The sequence below is a fragment of the Brachyistius frenatus genome, unplaced genomic scaffold, assembly GCF_029030835.1.
Source record: "Brachyistius frenatus isolate BFR_SWC_R1_liver_20210118 unplaced genomic scaffold, ASM2903083v1 Contig_481, whole genome shotgun sequence".
NCBI lineage: Eukaryota > Metazoa > Chordata > Actinopteri > Embiotocidae > Brachyistius > Brachyistius frenatus.
This window is the reverse complement of record NW_027211080.1, coordinates 31,692-51,004: the sequence shown is the minus strand read 5'-3', so window position 1 is coordinate 51,004 and position 19,313 is coordinate 31,692. Positions and strand designations below refer to the sequence as shown.

Here is a 19,313-nt window from a genome sequence, read left to right as displayed (position 1 = left end):
AATGCGTTTATTAAAATTTTAGCGAAGGCCTCACGGTGACCTGAAACACAAATTTAAGGACTTCGTCTTGACTTGATTAAACGGCAACCCATAAGGGGATGTGTTCAGCAGTGACTGTAGTTTGGAGAGCTCCCATCCGACACACAGAGCTGTAGCTCCAGCAGAGTTCCCACTCTGCAGCCAAGCACCAGTCGTGCCAACAGGTAGAGAGAATCAGTCATCCTGACGGGTCAGCACGGCTCCTCCGTCTCCCTGAGCCTCAGAGCTTTTTGTCAATGTCTCCTTACGTTGCTGGAACCTCTTCATAAGGAGGCCTGTCACTGGAAACAAGAAACATCCCTCCAATGTACCAGATGTTCTCTCATGCTGCACGGAGGCATTTGTTACTTTCAAGCACAAGATGATTGGAGGAATTGCTTTTTGTGCCCCTTCGTGGTGAGAGAATTGAAGTTTGACTTTGCAGAAAACATTTGTAGACAGCTGAATTGTAGAAAAGCAATGGGAAGACTGATGAGTTCAACAACCAATCGCTCACATAGCTCAGGTGTAACGGAGAACGAGACGCATTTTACTGGCACGGCACCTTTCTGGGACTCGGAAGCGACGCTTTCCACGTTTCACGCTTTGAAATGCTGAGTTTCGGTTTCAAAGTAAGTCTGTTTATTTGTAGCATGTTTATGCACAACATATATTGACCAAAATGCTGCACAACAGAATAAAAAAATATATATGAAACAATTAAGCCATCAAGAAAATAAATTTAACAATAAAACAATTTTTTTTTCAAAATGTTATAAATGTATATATTTTTAGCCAAACATATGTTGATATGAGCAGTAAACAATAATGACAATAGAAATAAATCTAAAACCAGGGCCCAATCTGGAAATGCCAGGTAGAATAAATATGTAAAGTAAAGTGCTGAGGTTGAAAGAAAATGGTTTTGTAGTGAGACATGAGATTATTTAAAGTGGTCTTTATGTTTATTGTTGAATATGAGTTGTCACTGACAAGGAACAGATGTGGACTCCCCCAGTCTCTTTAAAAGGGTGGCTGCAATTGAATTTCAATCGATTTTGATACGTTTAAACAAAGTTACAGTAATCAAACTATAAGGACTTTTTCTTTACTACAAAATTTGTAAAACATTTGCCATTTTCCCTCCAAAACAGACTTTATGTTCTTCAATTTATGACATACAATGAGAATATTTTGGGGAGATCAGCAGTGTTGTGTGCTATGAAACGATATTGACTAAATGCATTTTAATGTTGAGCACATGACCTTGATTATGATTTGATCAATTTAAAAAAAATATATAAAGCAGGATGACAGTTAATCACGAGATTCATCAACCTCAACCACACAGCACTGTTTGTGACCATATCTCAATACTGAATTCACACATTTTTGCATCTGGGTAAAAGTTTTTTTTTTTTTTTTAAATCTAAGGAATTTAGAAAATACTCCCTTCCTTGTGGTTTTGAAGCTGTTCTCTATTCTGCATATAAAGCCTGGTTTTCTTAGACTAAATGGCATTCAACTTTGGAAATGAGAGAGGAAATACCAGAGGCAGTGTACTGAGCTTCCTGATGATCAAAACAGATCCACACAAGAGAGAAAGTATAACCTGTGGGAACACGAGTGTTTCAGTGTTTCATCCAAATGCTCTCAGAGTGGGCTTTCAATTGGCTGAAAATAACACTGGAATCCCATCAAGCACGTCAAACATAGTTGATGTGGTATTGATGTTAACTGTGGCAGCAATATGCAAATCAATCTTGGTCTGGCTTCACACCGACTTGATGTGGGCAAGACGTTTCAAATGTCTCCGTCTGAAATAGAAAACAAATCCCAGAATATGCAAGAACGTAACAGCTTTTGTGTTTGTCTGCGAGTTCGAGTGTCATCTTCCGTGTTGTATCGTAGCAACAACCGTCTGAATGAAGCGGGGACTGAGTGGATGACAAGGGGGTCTGGGGTAACTGGAGCGCTTGCATCTTCTGCTCCCACCCGTCCACCCTCCCCGACTGTCACCCACGCATCCGCCCGCGTCATCAAGACACAAAACTAACACTTATGACTCAGAACAGCAACAGCTCAACAAGAGCATCTGCAGCGCCATCGAGTTCACTCCATTGTTTCTATTTTTGGGCCTTTGTAGTGTTTCTATCTTATTAGAGGGGTTTACCCTCTGGACATGATTGCATTGTGATGCAAAGTAAATTTTGTCTATAAGTAGGACTGGTGATGGCCCTTAAGAGCGGCGTTGCCTCCCGCTTCAACACCGTGGTGAACCTGTTGCTGCTTTTTCAGTGCCGTGTTGAAGTCCATTGTCCTCCCATAACGGCAAACTAAAATATCTGTGGGGTGTAAAATTAAATCCAATAGCTGTAACCAGCAGCTGGTTAGCATAGCAACAAAAAGTTATCATCATTATCAATTAACCTGTCAATTATTTTCTTCATTTGGTCTTTAAAATGCTGGAAAATGGTGAAAAATGTCAACTCGTAACTCCAAAAGTCCAAGGTGCCACCTAAAGTTATAACATTTTAAAAGAAGTGAGCAGTGTAATGGGGCAGGATTGCAGGCGAGGCTGATTGGATCTGTTTGAGGACAGCAGAGCACCCAGATATCTGCGATATGTTTAAATCCATCACTTTACATCGTTAATTGGAGTAACTCATCATCATGGCCTTGTTTCAGCACGCCAGCTCCTCGTGGATGACAACTGGCATTCATCAGCTAACTTTGTAGGCAAATATCTTGAAAACATCTCTAAGACTGCGTCAGCTCACCAAGCTGTTTTAACAGTGTATTAATATATCACTCCTTAGAGTTGACATTTTTTTCTTACCTAAATCCAATTATCTAAAAAAAAAAAAAAAAAGTCTCCCCACATTTATATAGTTGTCAAATATGACTCGGCATAAAAAGCAGCGCTTGAAAGATTCAAATTGTCTGTATTTCTGCATAGCTAGAACCTAAAACATCACCAGAATTTCACAAAAGTCTTAAAAGTAAATAAAGAAAAACAAATGAAATCTCAAAAATCCCCTTTGTTTATACAAAAATACACTTTCAAAAAAAAGTGTGTTGTGACGATCGATCGATGCCTGTTTTTAAAAAAAAAAAAAAAAAACAGGGCGCCCGCTCACACCTGATTGTCATCCCATTGATTGAAAACACCTGTATCTAATTTAACATTCAAAATTAATCGCAAACCCCAGAGATTCACATACTGACAGATAATAAATCAATGATGAAGCGCAACATTTAGTCTTATTTATTTAATTGGGTTCTAATATATATATATATACAACCACACTTGCTAAATCAAATAAAGAAATTGGCCAAAGACTGTTGGAAACAGACAGTAGGTGTGGGGTGGAAACTATGCTCATCCTTCTCTCCCGTCTGTCTTCCTCATCCTCTTGCCCCACAACTCTGAGTCACGTTTTGATAAGGAATTGATGAGGGCCAGTTTGTGAGTCCCAGATGGTACCCCAGTATCATGGCCTGCGTGGCAGTCATTTATAAATAACGAGATATCTGTAGAAAAAAGAAATTCATAGATCTCTCCAAGCTCTGTACATATACAGTATTTATGATCAACTATATTCACAGTGGTTGTATCACATGTTGATTTCCAAATACGGTTATATTTCTGTGCCACGGGTGACACAACGATGAGGATGTCTACTTAACACTTTGGTTAAAACTAAACGTCTATATACGTTAAATTAACTCACATGACAAGAATGATTGGCATTAAACAAGAGTTTTCTTGAATTGTCTTGTTCCTGGGGAATTCATTGAATAGAATAAAAAATAAAAAAAAATACCAAAAAAAATAAATAAATACAAAAGTATGGGTCACTACATTTAGGTCAATTTTGTTAATGAGATAATATGGCTGATTTTTAAACTGTAAGCTTTTTTTCTAAGGTTTTGTTCAGATCTCTTTACCTGTCCCATTTAGACCAAATTACACACATATGAGCAACAAACTGTGAGCACTCAGATTAACCTGGTCTTTGATCCCTTATTAAGTCCCCACTTACACAGTTCAGTTTTTATTGTGCTTTAGTTGTGATTACCAAACAATAATCAAATACCCACCCCAAAGACAACCTGGGGCCTGCGGCTGCCTACTTTGCCTGGCTGGTAGTCCAGCCTTGAATGTCTTAACTCTAATAAACCATTTTAAAAGTTAACGTAGTTCATATTTGCGGTCTATCGAAACACCGATCCTCAGCATCTCACGTTCTGACATTAACCAAATGTGAAACGTGGCGCTTGAATGGCTACAACCAGAGATGAATCGACTGCTACAAAAGAAATCGTTAAAAACTGGAAAATCATTAAAAGACACGACTTGAGTATGTGCTCATCTCAGAGCGTGTCAACATCATTAACACAGTTCTCTTTAAAAAAAAAAAAAAAAAAAAAAAAAAACTGAGGTGATGGGTATTGCATCCATGTTGCATCTGACTAGCAGTGCTGAAGTGTTCATCAGGGAATGTCCCCAAGCTGAAATATCCTCAGAAACAGATCAAAGGCAGAAGAGAACCGGAGACAGCTAACTAGGTCCCTTATTACCACAGGAATTGCCATAGCAACCAATAAAGCCCAGATAGCCATGTTTTACAGGGATTAACAGCACGGTTGGAACCCGTCTTTTACAAATCAGATTGCTTGGCTGAACTAAGTTCCCAGAGTATAAATAAAACATCTCACTTCAGGCCAACTGTGTAAATAAAAGACTAGTGATTCTGCTGGCATGTATAAGGAAGTGTGCACCCAGGGATACAATTTTAGTGAAAATACAACAGTCAGATAACAATTTATGGTCCAGTAATCCAAACGCACCACTCTGTCAACAAGCCAGAAAATGTCTTTGAGGGATATCGCCAGCATTTAAATCCTAGAGCGTCATATTCATACCACATTAATCGACAAACATTATCTCAGAAACTCCCTTTTCTGTGGGTGGTCCTCTGTCTTTCAAGATTTCTATGAAACCTGAAGAAGAACACTGTGGCTATATTCTGTATTTTTATTACAACAAAGACAGGACAAAAACAAGACAAAATCCAACTCATAAATATTATTTCTGTCGCTAAAGATTTATGTCTATTCTCTTTTGTTGTCCAAAGAGATAAATGTGCCACACTGTTGCACTGAGTGACATACTCCTTTACTCGCATTTAACATGGCAAATATTATTTTGTCTTGCCTTCATACACCAGTACTCACTGGCACTTTTAAATATGTATCAATCCACAGCTGAAAATAGTTCCCAATCAATGCATTGTTACTATGGGGTCCTGCTGTTTGAAGAAATGACTTAGCCATTTTGGAAACATTGTACTTTCTATTTTGTGAGCCATTTAAAAAAAAATAAATAAAATGATGTCTTCTGTAGGAACAAATGAACCTGGGATGCAGAGACGCAGAGGAAAAAAAATAGTGATGTAAGTTCATTTTTTAATGTGAAAAATTTCTGAATGATGTTAAACACTTACATATTGTGACTCCGACGGTAGTTGAACCTGCTTCCCTCTTCCTCTCACAGAGATGTGATACTCGCAGTGAGGCAGAGGATCAGGTGCTGTTCTGAGCTGCTTTTAGCCTGTGTTGTCTCATTAGCTCTGAATGGCACATACCCAGACTCAGAAATAACCAGCTGGAGACCCGTTATAAGCTCATAGGGGGTCAGTAGCACGTCACTGGATCAAATACAGTGAGGAAAGATATATGTCTCAAACTGAACAGCAGCACTCTCACTTCAATCAGTGAGGAAAACGAACAGAATGTTCAATATCTCAATCGGCCAAATTTTACACCTCTGAAGTGTGAGATCCTGTGAGGTGCTGACAGACAGCAGACAGATGAGGCAAAGTTGGCGTTTCTTTAAAAACTGGCATTGAAACATCAACCTGCTATGTTCAAAAAAACGTGTATGCATGCTTACAATCACATGCACGCACACACGCGCACACACACACACACACACACACACACACGTGCGCGCACACACATGCGCGCGCACACACACACACACACACACACACACACACACACACACACACACACTGCTCCTGCATTCCTTCTGAGGTCTTAGCAGAGTTTTGTCGTCATCATGAGGTTGCCAGGCAACCAGCTGAGTCTCCAGGAAGTCTTTTAAGTTTGACGAAGCAATAGCAGCATATTACTTTTCATAGAGCCACAACAAACTGATTTGACCTTTTTTTAAAAAGTATCCAAAAGCAATAATGAGTGAGCTTAAGATGCGATCATTTTAAGTTTGGTCAACTTTGGCCTTTAGGCGAAGCAGGTCACTTCCTGCTCTTTCTTTTGGCATACACATACAAAGATACCAGCTCTAAAAGGTCAAAAACAAACACGCTAGCCTCTTGTTTGTGCAAGAAATAAATGTAAAAACAACATTTGGGGTATTACGGTGGGTTAAACATCTCTAAAGTTATGTGGATCTCAGTGCGGATTGAACTAATGTAATAGTCAGTTTGTCAATACAGTAACTGTCATTGTGTGTGTGTGTGTGTGTGTGTGTGTGTGTGTGTGTGTGTGTGTGTGTGTGTGTGTGTGTGTGTGTGTGTGTGTGTGTGTGTGTGTGTGTGTGTGTATGTGTAGGGGTGGGAGGGGTGTCATGATGGAATTCAACTTTTCAACTGAATTTAGTCTTTTTCAATTTATTGTGTGGATGAGGACACAAAATCAAAGAGTGAAATATTATGGCTTCAATCAAAATGGTTCTGTTGCCATAAATCATCACGCACGTCATAATTTGTCTTTTTAGCCATTAGTCATTATTGTCAAGTCTCTGAACACCATAAAGCAGTTATATTTCTCTAAACTGAAATCTCTCTCTCTCTCTCACACACACACACACACACACACACACACACACACACACACACACACACACACACACACACACACACACACACACACACACACACACACACACACACACACACACACACACACACACACACACACACACACACACACACACACACACACACACACGTTCGGCTCCTGTCTCCTGTCTCTCATCACGTTGCTGTACCCTACAGAGACTGCTCCTTGGGTGGGTCATAATAAGATAGACTAATTAGCCTTGGCTCTTTGGGAATCCATTTGCCCATTACTGTATCACATACTGCGGCATATGTGTGTGTCTGCATGTATGCGTGTGTGTTGTATAATGTGAGACACTGGTAATTGCCAACATTTTCAGTTTTGCTTTGAGCTGAGGACATAGATAATGAATTGAGGGTGTTCGTTTTTATATGACAGGTGTTAAAGGGCCATTTCAACCATTATTGATAATCCAATCACATAATGTGATTGTATGCTGGCCTTGCAGTGAATACAGCTCTAATTAGAACTTTCAGTGCTGTGCTTCACATATTTGCTGTTTGTACTGAAATTATTTCATTTGCAGACGTCTACAGAAAAGCTTTGCCTTATGATCCATATAAATAATAGGACTGCTGTAGTGTTAAATTAGAAAGCACTCATTGTACAGAAGAAGCTCCATTGATACAATGATGATAATAACCTCCCATCTCGAGAGCCACCTTCTCATCAATTTCCCAGCGTGTACTTAGAAAGTAAGAGTTGTAATAAATCTTGAGAAGAGCAGTAATGATAAAATAAATGGATCATCATGATAACTTATGATACATCGATATGCTGCTTCTAACAACCCTTTACCTCAGCCCTGAATGTGATAACACTGATGACAGGATTCAACACTGATCATGTCTTCTTAGCACCAAAAACAGATGCAAACGCCGTGTTAGTGTCACGTAGAGTCTCCCAGAGAAGCTGAGAACTCTCAAGAAAGAGGCAAAATGTGGAGTTTGCTATATGTAAAGGTAAAAAAGTCTGAGTCTTAACTGCATCAGTGGATCAGACAGGGAAAAGTAACCTTTTTAAGACATATGTAAATGGAAATTATCCTGATTTAACAACAAGTAATCTGTATTATTACCATTATTATCAATTTAAGTTGTTTTTATGTGTTTGTTTATTTTAGGATAGTAGGGTCACAGTAACTACCACTGAGGACACTGAATATGGAAGGTATTTGCAACTTGTTACAACTTTCAGTCTTTGTGGAAATGGGGAGTTGAAATATTTTGCCAGGATAATGATTTGTGGTGCATCTTTGCTTAAACAATTGTAGTTATGTTTTTCAGTGACATTACCTGAAAACAAACGACTCATTTTCTCGGTTAGATGTTTGATGCAGCAGGTTCAGTCAGTTCAATCAGAAACAGTTCAGACATCTGTCCATCCTCATGATCTTCCAAAGCTGCAGTGACAGTTCTTTTTTTTAAACAAATACAACACATTTATGTGTGAAATCATTAAATATGCAGTGAGGTCCTATAACAGTTTAATTTACAACTGGCTGCCACCTGGAGAACGCTGGTGAGGCAGTTACACCACACCCAGATGCACACACACTTTCAGCAAATCCTAAAATACACTCCCTCATCAACGAGTCTGCCACACACGTTCAAAGCCAAGTGTGATAAAGTAATGGTTCACTGAAGAGAACTGAACTTGTATTTGTATGATGTGACATTTGTGCACTATATTATCATTTTGATCATCAAAATCAGTTTCTGCATTAATATGAGAATAATAACAAGCTTCAAATAAAGAAATCTGTAGATATGTTATGCGTCTTAAAAAGCGGAGTGCACTGAAATAAAGTCTTAGTGGCAATGAGATCACATTTTTGGAGTATCATGCGACTTTAACCAGATGTTTTCTGTATTTAAATGTCAAATAGGTACATTCCCTGAGGAAGTGAAAAGAAGCCAGTGAAATGGATAAATAATGACCGGCACAAGCTCCGAAAACAAAACTCAGAATTATTTCTGGAAAGTTTGACCACAAACTGGAGGGAATGTACTTTCTGATGTCATCTACTAAACAATTCAAATATTGTTTTATATGCGGTCTCATCTGGTTACAGGTAGACAAGCGGTAGTACAAATCAAAGAGTTCACTCTGGCATCTTTAATAGTCATATTTATTTATTTTATAATACACATGAAAGCACTTAGACTTCTTATATATATATAAAAAAAGGAATCATACAGTAATTCTAAGAAAGAAAAATAGAAGTTTATCAGAAAAAATAGAGGCAGCAACAGTGAGCCATGAAATTGTATAACTTGGCTCTCTACATTGCCTTAATGACACCTTTCATTTGGAATAATTAACCCCTCTGGCTCCAGTCCTTCCTATCCTCCTCCACTCCGTCTTCCTCTCTCATCTTTTCACGCCCTCCTTCCACTATGATGGTCCGGCAGCTGCCGCCAGGCACAACTGGTCATGCATTTGGTTCTTTGTGCCGACATGATTCATGAGCACATGGGCATAACATTGACTCGTGGTCTGGTTGACTAACTCCGAGAGGACCGTCTTGTGCTCTCCCCAGGTGGTGGGCTATCGTGTGAAAGCGCAAGACCTCATCTCATTTGTGGTCTCCAATGAGAGATTTCCACTCATTTGTGGTCTCCAGTGAGCTGAGGTTTAATCTTAACGCCGTTATACTGAGAAAATTCCAAAGTTGTACCCTGTCACATATCAAAAATACCAGGATGAGTCTTTTTGCGGAGACTTTTGGGGGCTTTCACTGCTTCTTTGGCAGTGGTTCACAACTCAAGGCAAGCTGCGTACAAATAACACCTTCACACTTTCTAAACTGAACAAACACAACGTAAACAACCTGAAGCCTCAACTCAATCAGTGATTTACTGCAGGTATATATAGGCCATTGCCCAGGCAGTTATTACCACTCGTACATCTCTGCCCGTCTTTCATTCTGCAGTGCTTTTTTTGGATGCATATCTCTTTAACACTGGATGCCTTCTCAATGGCTGAATATGCTTTGTAAGTATACTGGACATTGTCACAAATAGGATTTTTCTTGATATTTGAAACCCTTCAGAGGCTCAGTTTGACAATGTGCTGCAGCTGAGTTTTTAGGGAGGGAATCCCTTCAGATCTCCAGGAGAAAATTGAGCTGCTTGTGTGGACCCGCTCCTCGGAACTGTGTTGGTGTTTGCATTCCTGTCAGAGAGAGGAGGCTGCAGTCTAGCGCCTGCCTCCTTCGTCCTATAATATAACTTCAAGGACATCACATCACAAGGGAGCCTGGAGGGAGGCAGCATGATGCATCACTATGGCGAGCATCACACCTATCCCGACTGAGGCAGATGAGATGCCTCGTATTGTACAGCAAAAAGTTGAAATGTCATAATGCTGTTTATAATAATGTGTAAGCAGAGATGGATAGTGTCGGTGTCGTCTTGAGTACATTCTCTCTGAAAAGTTGATTTCAACAGATGGAGCTTTATGCATATTTACTCTGAATAATAGCCTGACATTTAAGGAGATAGACTCATTCACTCTCTTCTGCTGAGAGTTAGAAGAAGACTGACACAGCTGCATGACAGCAAACATCTAGCAGTTGATTACTAGCTTAGTCTACAATTAGGACTGAAAACAGTTCACCTGCCTCTGTTGAAAAGCAGCAAAATCTGCCTGCCAGCACCTTTACATTTCATTAATAAGCAGTGTTTAACTCGTACAATAACAAAAGTGTTAAAACCATTCTCTTTGATTTGGGGGTTATGAGGCTTAATTTGTTGGACTCTGACAAGTTCTATGAAACTGGAACTTTCTTCTTTGATTTACACTTTGGATTTTGTAGATGTTAAACTGAAATGGAGCAATCATTATATGTAGTGTTTACGAGTGAGATTTACAGGGGCTGGTAAACAGATTACCTCAGGAAAGAACCAGGTTAACAAAAGTCTTGTCGCGCTAATTCGGGCTGCTTGATGTAACAAACAAACATAGAATAGTTACCAATCTTTTCATTTAATGGCCACATGAGATGTTGCATTATTCCTTTAACATTTCAGTATCACATTTGTCAAAAAAAGTACCTTTTATTTTTTAGATATAATATTTTCAAGTCCCCTCCTTCCCACTCAAAAATGTGTTTTTAATTGTGTTTGACCTTCACTGTACTGAATATTGTGTGTTCATATTGACACTGGAAGACTTGTTTAAAATCCCCTCAGCTGAAAGTGGAAAGCTGAAATCTGAAAAGTATTTACATATTCACAGACTCTGGATTTTTCAGTGAAAGAGGAAAACTATTTCAAGGATCTCAATTTAACTTTATTATGGAAAACCCATATCAGATTTTTTTTATTAATAGCGGGGCATTTTTAATCTCATCTTCAAACATGACTGGTGGGAATCTTTAAACATGAGGCCTACTAAGGTGAAGTCAGTGAAGTGAGATACATCCGGTGTCCAGAGAGTTGTTTTGTTTAAAAGGAACATTTTCTGACAAAATCAATTAGTCAAAACAAGGAAGTTGAAGCCATTATAATACCAGAAATCCATTTAAATAGGCTAAATAAGAATTAATAATAACTTCGAGAATCACATGTAATTTTACGACAAGATATCGTTTTACTTCTTTTCAGAAAAGTGTGATTAACATTTGTGGGCGTTTCTCTATGAGTGCGTCTTGCATCTCAATTTAGGCAAGACAGCGTCATTGCTTCGTATCCCCCCCCCCTTCCCCATCTTTCCCGGTCCTTCCCTCCCTTCATCGCTCGCAGCTCTCCGCCCATCACAGTATTGGCAATGTGAAGCGCACTGTGCACAGCGTGGACTTGGAGATGTCTTGGTAGCGTTACGCACGACGCTACGATAAACGCGAAAAGCTACTCTAGACGGACAGGACCTTTTCAAGCCGAACTGGGATGACTTTCAAGTTTTGATTCGGAAAATACTTCTTTCCAGCTTCCTCAAGACGGTTTTCTCATCTTTCCATCTCGGTACTTCTCTTCACAGCAGCAACAGCGAGTCTGGATGACTTCTCCTCTTATCATCGGGTCACGGTGACTATTCGAGGAATGGAAACGATGTAAAAAGCTAGAGGCGGAAACAAACTCTGTAGAGAAACAGTTTTTTTTTTTTTTTTTGGCGAGATCACAGAAAGGGACGATGATCCCGCCGGCCAACATGATTCAGGACGAAAGTGGGGGCAAAGAGGACGACCGGGACCAGAATGAGACTCCCACATCCCCAACGGCGAACGTCAGCCAGCAGGAAACCAAGGTAGGACTGTTCTCTTTTTATGTCTTTGACGGATTTACTGCGGGATTGCACTAGACATCAGTCCAACTCTTAGAAATACATAGCAGGGTAAACGAACTTCAATCAAAATTAAATTTAAAAAAAGGACTCAAGGGATCAGTTCCCCCCCAAAAACACACATTGAAATTATTTTTTTTACAACTGACTTTCGCACTGATTTACGTTTTAAAACAGTTTCAACAACCTGGTTGATCCTGATTGATTTCAGGAATATCACCAGCTACAGGCTACAAATGGGATATAAAAAACATTAACATAACATGGTTAAACAACCTTTATGTGAAGATGAGAGAAGTTTAACCTCAAACCAGAGCACCACACATACACAGCATTGGCCATATAGAGAAATTGTACTCTTTACGTAAAGACGATGTAGAATCTCCTGTGCAAGTCCAGCTCATGTTTAAACTCTTGACTCTTTTCAGCTGCATTGTTGCTAGAATAACTTCTACGGAAAGGCTAAAGACCTTGATTCCTCTAAAAACAGGTTCACGGTATGGCAAAAGAGACAATATGGTGCTAATAATACGCGTGCTTTCCTAAACAAGTGGCAGATGGTTTTGTACTTTCTACTTGTGGCTGATGTTGACGCTGATCCACTGCTGCCTCAGGCGTTTCACCAACTATGTGGGTCACATGTTGCCCAGATTACTACAATTAGCAGTCCAATATCTGACTAATCATCATGGTAGTGGATGGCTGCAGCAGCTCTCCTCTTATGTCCCCAAAAAACTCCCAGATGAGGCTCACAGCTCTCCTTCTGACATATTTGAAATTACACTTTGTTAGGTGTGAGGCTTTTGTAACATCAGTCATTTTTTTCTGAGTTGCAGCTGAGGTGTCAGAGAACACATGTGCATGCGATCTCTTACTTCGTATCACTCGGTATTTCAAGAGGCTCCTGTTCTGGCTGACTTTCCATAATTTCAAAGCTTCTGTCAAACAACCACACCCACTTACAATATGTCAGGCAACAAGTCAACGAGCAAAAAAAAAAAAAAAAGCCATTAAAGAAAGTGTTTGATCATTCTTACAGACAGGAGAATTTCCTCAGTAGGGTGAACAAGTTCAAGTAAAGTTATGTTTGTGTTTTGATTCCTCCTTTAAGAATACTGTGAGGCCTGAACATCACAAGCGCAAGGTGAGCCTCCACTTATGTGCTGACTGGAGCCTACTGCTGATTTCAGTAATAGCATAACTGCATGTACATAAAAGATAAAAGTAGTTTTACATTACATCTTTTACTGCTTGTTAAGATACTGTAGATAACTTCACAACGTCAGTCCCAAACTAAGTTAAATCCATCATCACCCATGTTTCTAGAGGGCACTCTTTGCTCCATTCAAGAATATCATCCAAGAATCTCATGCAATAACTGGCTTTTGCAGTTTGTTTTGCAGTGCTGCTCCCGGTCCACCCATTAACGCTCCCCGCTTTGAGAGAGAAAATAGCTCCTATAGATTTGGCGCCATCAAACACAGCATGAGCTCCTCGATGCATGCACACGTTCCCCCACTGTGCTTTATTTATTAAGTTTCTTTTTTCTTCTATGCACTTAAAACCACAATACAGGAAAAGATGGCAGTGTCCCTTATTGTTACAGCCTCTGGAAATATGTGCAACACACAAAGAAATTATTGAATAAAAGAATTCAATTATCTGGAATCTATAGCATAATTTTGTCCAACCACTTTTCTTCTTTTCAGGATGTGTAAAAGCCATGCAGATGAATAACTCTAATAGGTTGCAGGAGAATGCATTTGTGCTGTACAGTATGTTCATGTTCGGTTTCTGTGTGAAAGTGTGTGTCCATGCGTGTGGGCGGTAATGGCAGAGAAAGGGTCCAAATTGATTGTTTCCAGAGTGACCCGTGGAATTGATCCATCTTCACCAACCCAAAGCGACAGTGAAAAGCTCTCTGAACAATTTGGGATGTTAATCAAAGTGACATTCGCAAACAAAATATGCATGTTTTTTTTTTTTAACCTGATAGTGCTGTAGTTTAAGTCGAGCATTCAAAAATCTGTTGATGTGAACTGTGTCTGTGTACTTTGTAATAAACCCAGAAGAGGAAATAAAAGGTGTTTATCTGTTTACGATTGTAAAGACAAGCCTATAGGGTCTAATGAATCATTGAAAGTCCTTCCCTGCCAATCAAAAACATAATTTATTTCTTCAATCAGACACCTGCAGACGTACCAGAGCCCTAAAAATCACATTACAGTAGCTTAGAGATCCTTCATTACGTGTTTGAGACTAGATTTAAGTGGGTTTCACAGGGGAGCAGGTACACACTGAGGGGTTAAATGAGGAGTTGTCAGTGTGGAGCGTTATGAATAGTGTTACTGTAAAAGAGAGGCCTAATGAGATTGATAGAAGCTGTAGCCAGAAACAGCAGCACAGTGTGTGAGAAATAGTGTTAATGTGATGCATCGGCCCAACCTGGAAATCATATTACTTTCCCAGGTAGGGAACCTTGAAGATTTCACACCGAGCAGTGATACGTCGGCCTCAGTAATAGTCTTTTTATCGACCGCCGGACACTGAGAGAATCGCCTGAAGGTTTTAGAGACTACACTTGTGATTTATTTTTCTCTTTACACAAATTGATCTGCTTCATATCTGACTCCGTGGCTCTAAATTTTTCTCCTCACTGTCTTTTTCTCCCCTTTGCCTCATTTCTCTTCAACTCTTCTTCTCTCTTCTCAGCTGCAGAAACTCAAACGCTCCCTGTCCTTCAAGACCAAGAGCATCCGCAGCAAGAGCGCCGACAACTTCTTCCGAACCAGCAACGAAAACAAGACGGAGCTGCTCTCCGACGTGAGCAGCAGCACGGGCCATCTCTGCAACATCGGGATGGCCCCGCCGCACACCACCAACCTCCCCATTCCTCCGGTGCCTCCGGCCATCCCCTGCGCTCCTCCTCCCACGTCACGCTCCCAGTCGCGCAACCCGCTGCAGGTAGACTCGGCAGGACACTGCTTCATGGAGCACATCTTCAAGAAGCCCACGTTCTGCGACGTCTGCAACCACATGATTGTAGGTACGGTTGAAACACCGCTCTCACTCATTAGTGTGATCGGAACATCAAAAAAGAAAAAAAAAAAAAAAGCACACCGACACGATTACAGGCGAAAGCAAAGAAAATCCAATGAACTTTGCATTGAGAAACACCTTTCAGTAATGGAGACCTCCACCACGTTTTCCGTCACCAAAATTAAAACGAGAGTCATAAACATGCGTATAAGGCAGAGCACCACATGAGAAATTTGTAGCCCCTCTCTTAACACTTAAATAAGCGGTGTAGGAATAGTTTGAGAGCACTGTAACGCACACTTCTTGTATCGAAACACTGAAAGACAATCAGGGGACACTGAGCAGCCGCCTCGACCTGCTGACATGTGACGGAAGGATCACCATTCACACACTAAAACCCAGTCCCTCCATCTGTCTGCTGGAGATGTGAGATAGCCAACAACAGCCGTGCTGGCTCCTCTACCTGTTCTCCCCTTGCCAGATGTTCCCGTTTCTCTGGCTGCCTTGTTAACCGTCAGTACTGAGGGACCCCTAAGTCTTTGTGTCTCAGGGCCTCAGCAGCATGATAATGACCGGGGCTCCCCAGACCATCTGCTCAACAAGCCCCCGATATCACATCTAGTAGCAAATAGAAGACGTGAGGCTGTAAAGGGAAGGTGACGTGCATGCAAATGTCATCAACTTCTTTTGCGATGGTGCAAATGAAAGAAATTAGAAGTGTCCAAACATTCGTGTTCGTTGGGAGATCAACTAAAAAAAAACTCCCTGGCAAAACTGAAATGAAACAAACATGACTTCACACATTGAACTATTGTAAATATAAGAAAGTCAAAACTGGAATTACCAATATTTTATATACACAACAAAATAACTCACCATCAGCAATGTGAACATGAAGACTATCTGCATTGTTCGTCACAAAAGGAAAACTGTTTTAAATGGAAAACCACAGAATAAAGACTTGTCGTAGGCTCATTACACCGTAAGACATGGTGGTACGTGGTTATGATCATTTACACTGGCCTGGTTTATGTGGCGTGGTCAGTGAGGCGCGTCCAGTGGCCGCAGGTTTGACTGGACCTCAGAAGATACGTTGGGTGATGAAAGTGTGATGTCAGCCGTGCCTGGCCCTGTGATAGTTGCTGTGCCCTCTGGTCCACAGTCATGAAAAAAAGATGCAGCCCTCTTCTTCATTTGTTCTGCTTTAATGAGAACACAGTGTGGTTGGGGGACAGAGAGGAAGAAAGAGAGAGTTGAGGATGGTTTTCTTCATGTGTGGGGTTGTGTGTGTGTGTGTGTGTGTGTGTGTGTGTGTGTGTGTGTGTGTGTGTGTGTGTGTGTGTGTGTGTGTGTGTGTGTGTGTGTGTGTGTGTGTTTAATGCAATGGTACTGTCAAAATCAGACTGTTTCAGGTTCAATGAGCAGCACAAAGGAGACAGAATGAGAGATAGTGGAGGAGGAGGAGGCTGGACTCAAACTAATAGTACAAGTATGTTGTGATTATTTAATCCTAATTCACAGAGTCTAAACAGTACAGAAATTATTTATACTTTTTTTTTTTTTTTTAAACTTGACACATTAGTACATTTTTGTAAAGTAAAAGACGCATTTATCTGAACGTTGATTGATGACAACTAAATTCCCATTTCTGTGCTCATATTTCCAGTGTGTTGGATCTCTCAAATAGAAAACTGGAGTTGAATTCAACTTTGTAACTTCATAATCAGACGTGATAGAAATAGACCACTTAATGATATACGAGGTGATCGAACTGAAAAATGCACTCATTCGACTCAATCTTTATTCTCAATCATTATTCCTGTAAAAATGTGTTTAAACCGCCAAAACTAGTATATTTATGATCCACCCTACACTATTAAACTCTCCCTAAATCAATACCTGTATGATAACAGAGCAAAAGGCAGACAGAAAATATTAAACACCCACCTTCCTCTTTCAGAAGGGTCCTTTATTATATAAACGCCTGTTCAGATTTAATGTATCATCTATAAGAAAAAAAAAGGCTGAATTATATTACAGCACACACGGACTCATTTATTAGGTTTACTATGAAGGCACTGTAAAATACATTAGTAAATATTTAATGAAGTCATAAACATATTACAAATTTTCTGTTGCTGTTCATTTGTTTTTTAAATGACCTGTATGAAATGACAGCTCATTTTTTTTCATGTAGTGAAATTTGGAACATTCACGAACACATAAATTATTAACTGCATTACATAATTAGTCACAAAAACAACCAAGAACTGTTTCACAACAACAACATGATTGTCTGTCTTTTTAACATAGTATGTTTCAACAAGCATTATTCGCTGGTTAAAAATGATTTTACCTGTAATTTTAGTGATAAGCAAGAATCTTTCAAGAAAACTATTTTTCTCAATCTCTTTATTTTTTTTTTTCTATTCATTACAGTCTAAATGGTGTGTGCAGTACTTTAATGTTGGTCATGAAACAAGTTTATGATGATGGTGATGGTTATGAGGCATGCAGTAAACTAGTTTCACTGGCACATAAGAATGGTCCTACTGAATGCAGACTGATGTTAATATGTTGATTGCAGATCTATTTCAGACTGAATTATAATTTACATGTTAAATTTAGATAAAAATAAATAATCCACAGCTTTTAGGTCACAAATTTGAACCAAAGAGCTTGAAATGTTATGATCTTGTAACCTCCTGGTAAGAGCATTTGCGTTACAGAAAAACAACATAAATTTCACATGTATATAAAAACTCGTAATCACATGTGACCACATTGCACATGTGAAACATGTATTTTGCCCATGGGAAACATTTGGTTTTGGACCATTTTCATGGCGTAATGTGTGAAGCCCACATAGATTCCCATGGAGAAAACCTTTCCACATATTTTCCATTTGATCATATGTTGCAACATGCGGTAAACATGTGTCAAACACTTGTTATTTTTTTCTGTAATAGGATAAATGCAGATGAAATGTGCAGAAAATGAAGTTGCTATTACAAATGATCACTGTCAATCAAAAGGATTGAACGGTAATTTACTTTTAAAATCCCGGAAAAGACTCAAATCAAAGCATCCAATGTGCTGGGATTAACAAGACGAGTTAAGAGAGTAATGTCACCTGATTACCAGGCACTAATCTGTGTGATGAAATCCCTTAAATACACATGACAGGTTTGGTTGAAGCAACATGGAAATTAATCGGGGGGGGGGGGGGGGGTCAGACGTCAAGGTCAGCCAGTGGACAGTTGCAGTATGACGTTTTACAACCCTCCCTGCAATAAACTAACATCACCCAGGTCAGGCAGACACACTCTTACTATGCGAGAGGCGTATAGTGTGTCATTGATGACATTGCACTTCCATCGATCCTGCATTTATCCATTGGTGTTAAATTTGACAGCTGACATTGTCTCTTCAAAATGTCTCTCATGCCAGTAGACGTACAAAAATAAAAAAGCCTTTTAAAATGTCAAACTGCACGGGTGCTGCCGGGGAAAATGTCAACTAAAGAAAGTGAGTTTATAAAAAGTTTAAAGAGGAGGCAGGCTGATGTAATCGAGTTTGAGCCTCGACTCAAACTGATATTTTTTATTTTGCAGTGTGGTACAAGCGATGGTTGATCCACTACTTTGGTCCAAACGCAAATGTCTATTGGATGGATTAACATGACATTTTGTAGACACAGTCATGTTCCCAGAGGATGAATTGTGCAGACTTTGGTGCCTCTCATATTTAGAAAGGTCTTGAAAATAAATTGATCCTCATACAAACAGACATTTCTGAAGGCTTCCTCATTGCTCCAAGTAAATTTAATATCTAAAAATGGGACATCTTTACTTTCAGAAGACCCCTGATTACAGATGAATACATTAAAAAACAGCTATTCTCCACTTACTGTCTGGCACTAAGCCTTCTAAATCATATGAAATGGGCTTTTTAGTGTTAAAAAGGCTGTGGGAGAAATTAACAAACCTCTGCAAGTACACAAAAGGAAGCTACTTAGGTGAGTGTTTTGGAGGAGCTTA

General features: G+C 39.6%; 1 protein-coding gene across 2 annotated transcripts in view; it reads left to right on the top strand.

Moving 5' to 3' along the window:
• The first annotated feature begins 11,699 nt into the window (after window positions 1-11,699).
• stac (SH3 and cysteine rich domain) overlaps window positions 11,700-19,313 on the top strand; it is a 31,415-nt gene continuing 23,801 nt past the window's right edge. Inside the window, exons 1-3 of one of the 2 annotated variants that reach the window (XM_069687695.1) lie at window positions 11,700-12,198; window positions 13,346-13,378; window positions 14,947-15,280. In XM_069687695.1, the coding sequence (XP_069543796.1) occupies window positions 12,085-12,198; window positions 13,346-13,378; window positions 14,947-15,280 (481 nt within the window). In that variant the 5' untranslated portion in view covers window positions 11,700-12,084. The remainder of the gene's footprint in view (window positions 12,199-13,345; window positions 13,379-14,946; window positions 15,281-19,313) is intronic. The other variant, XM_069687696.1, reaches the window with a different exon arrangement.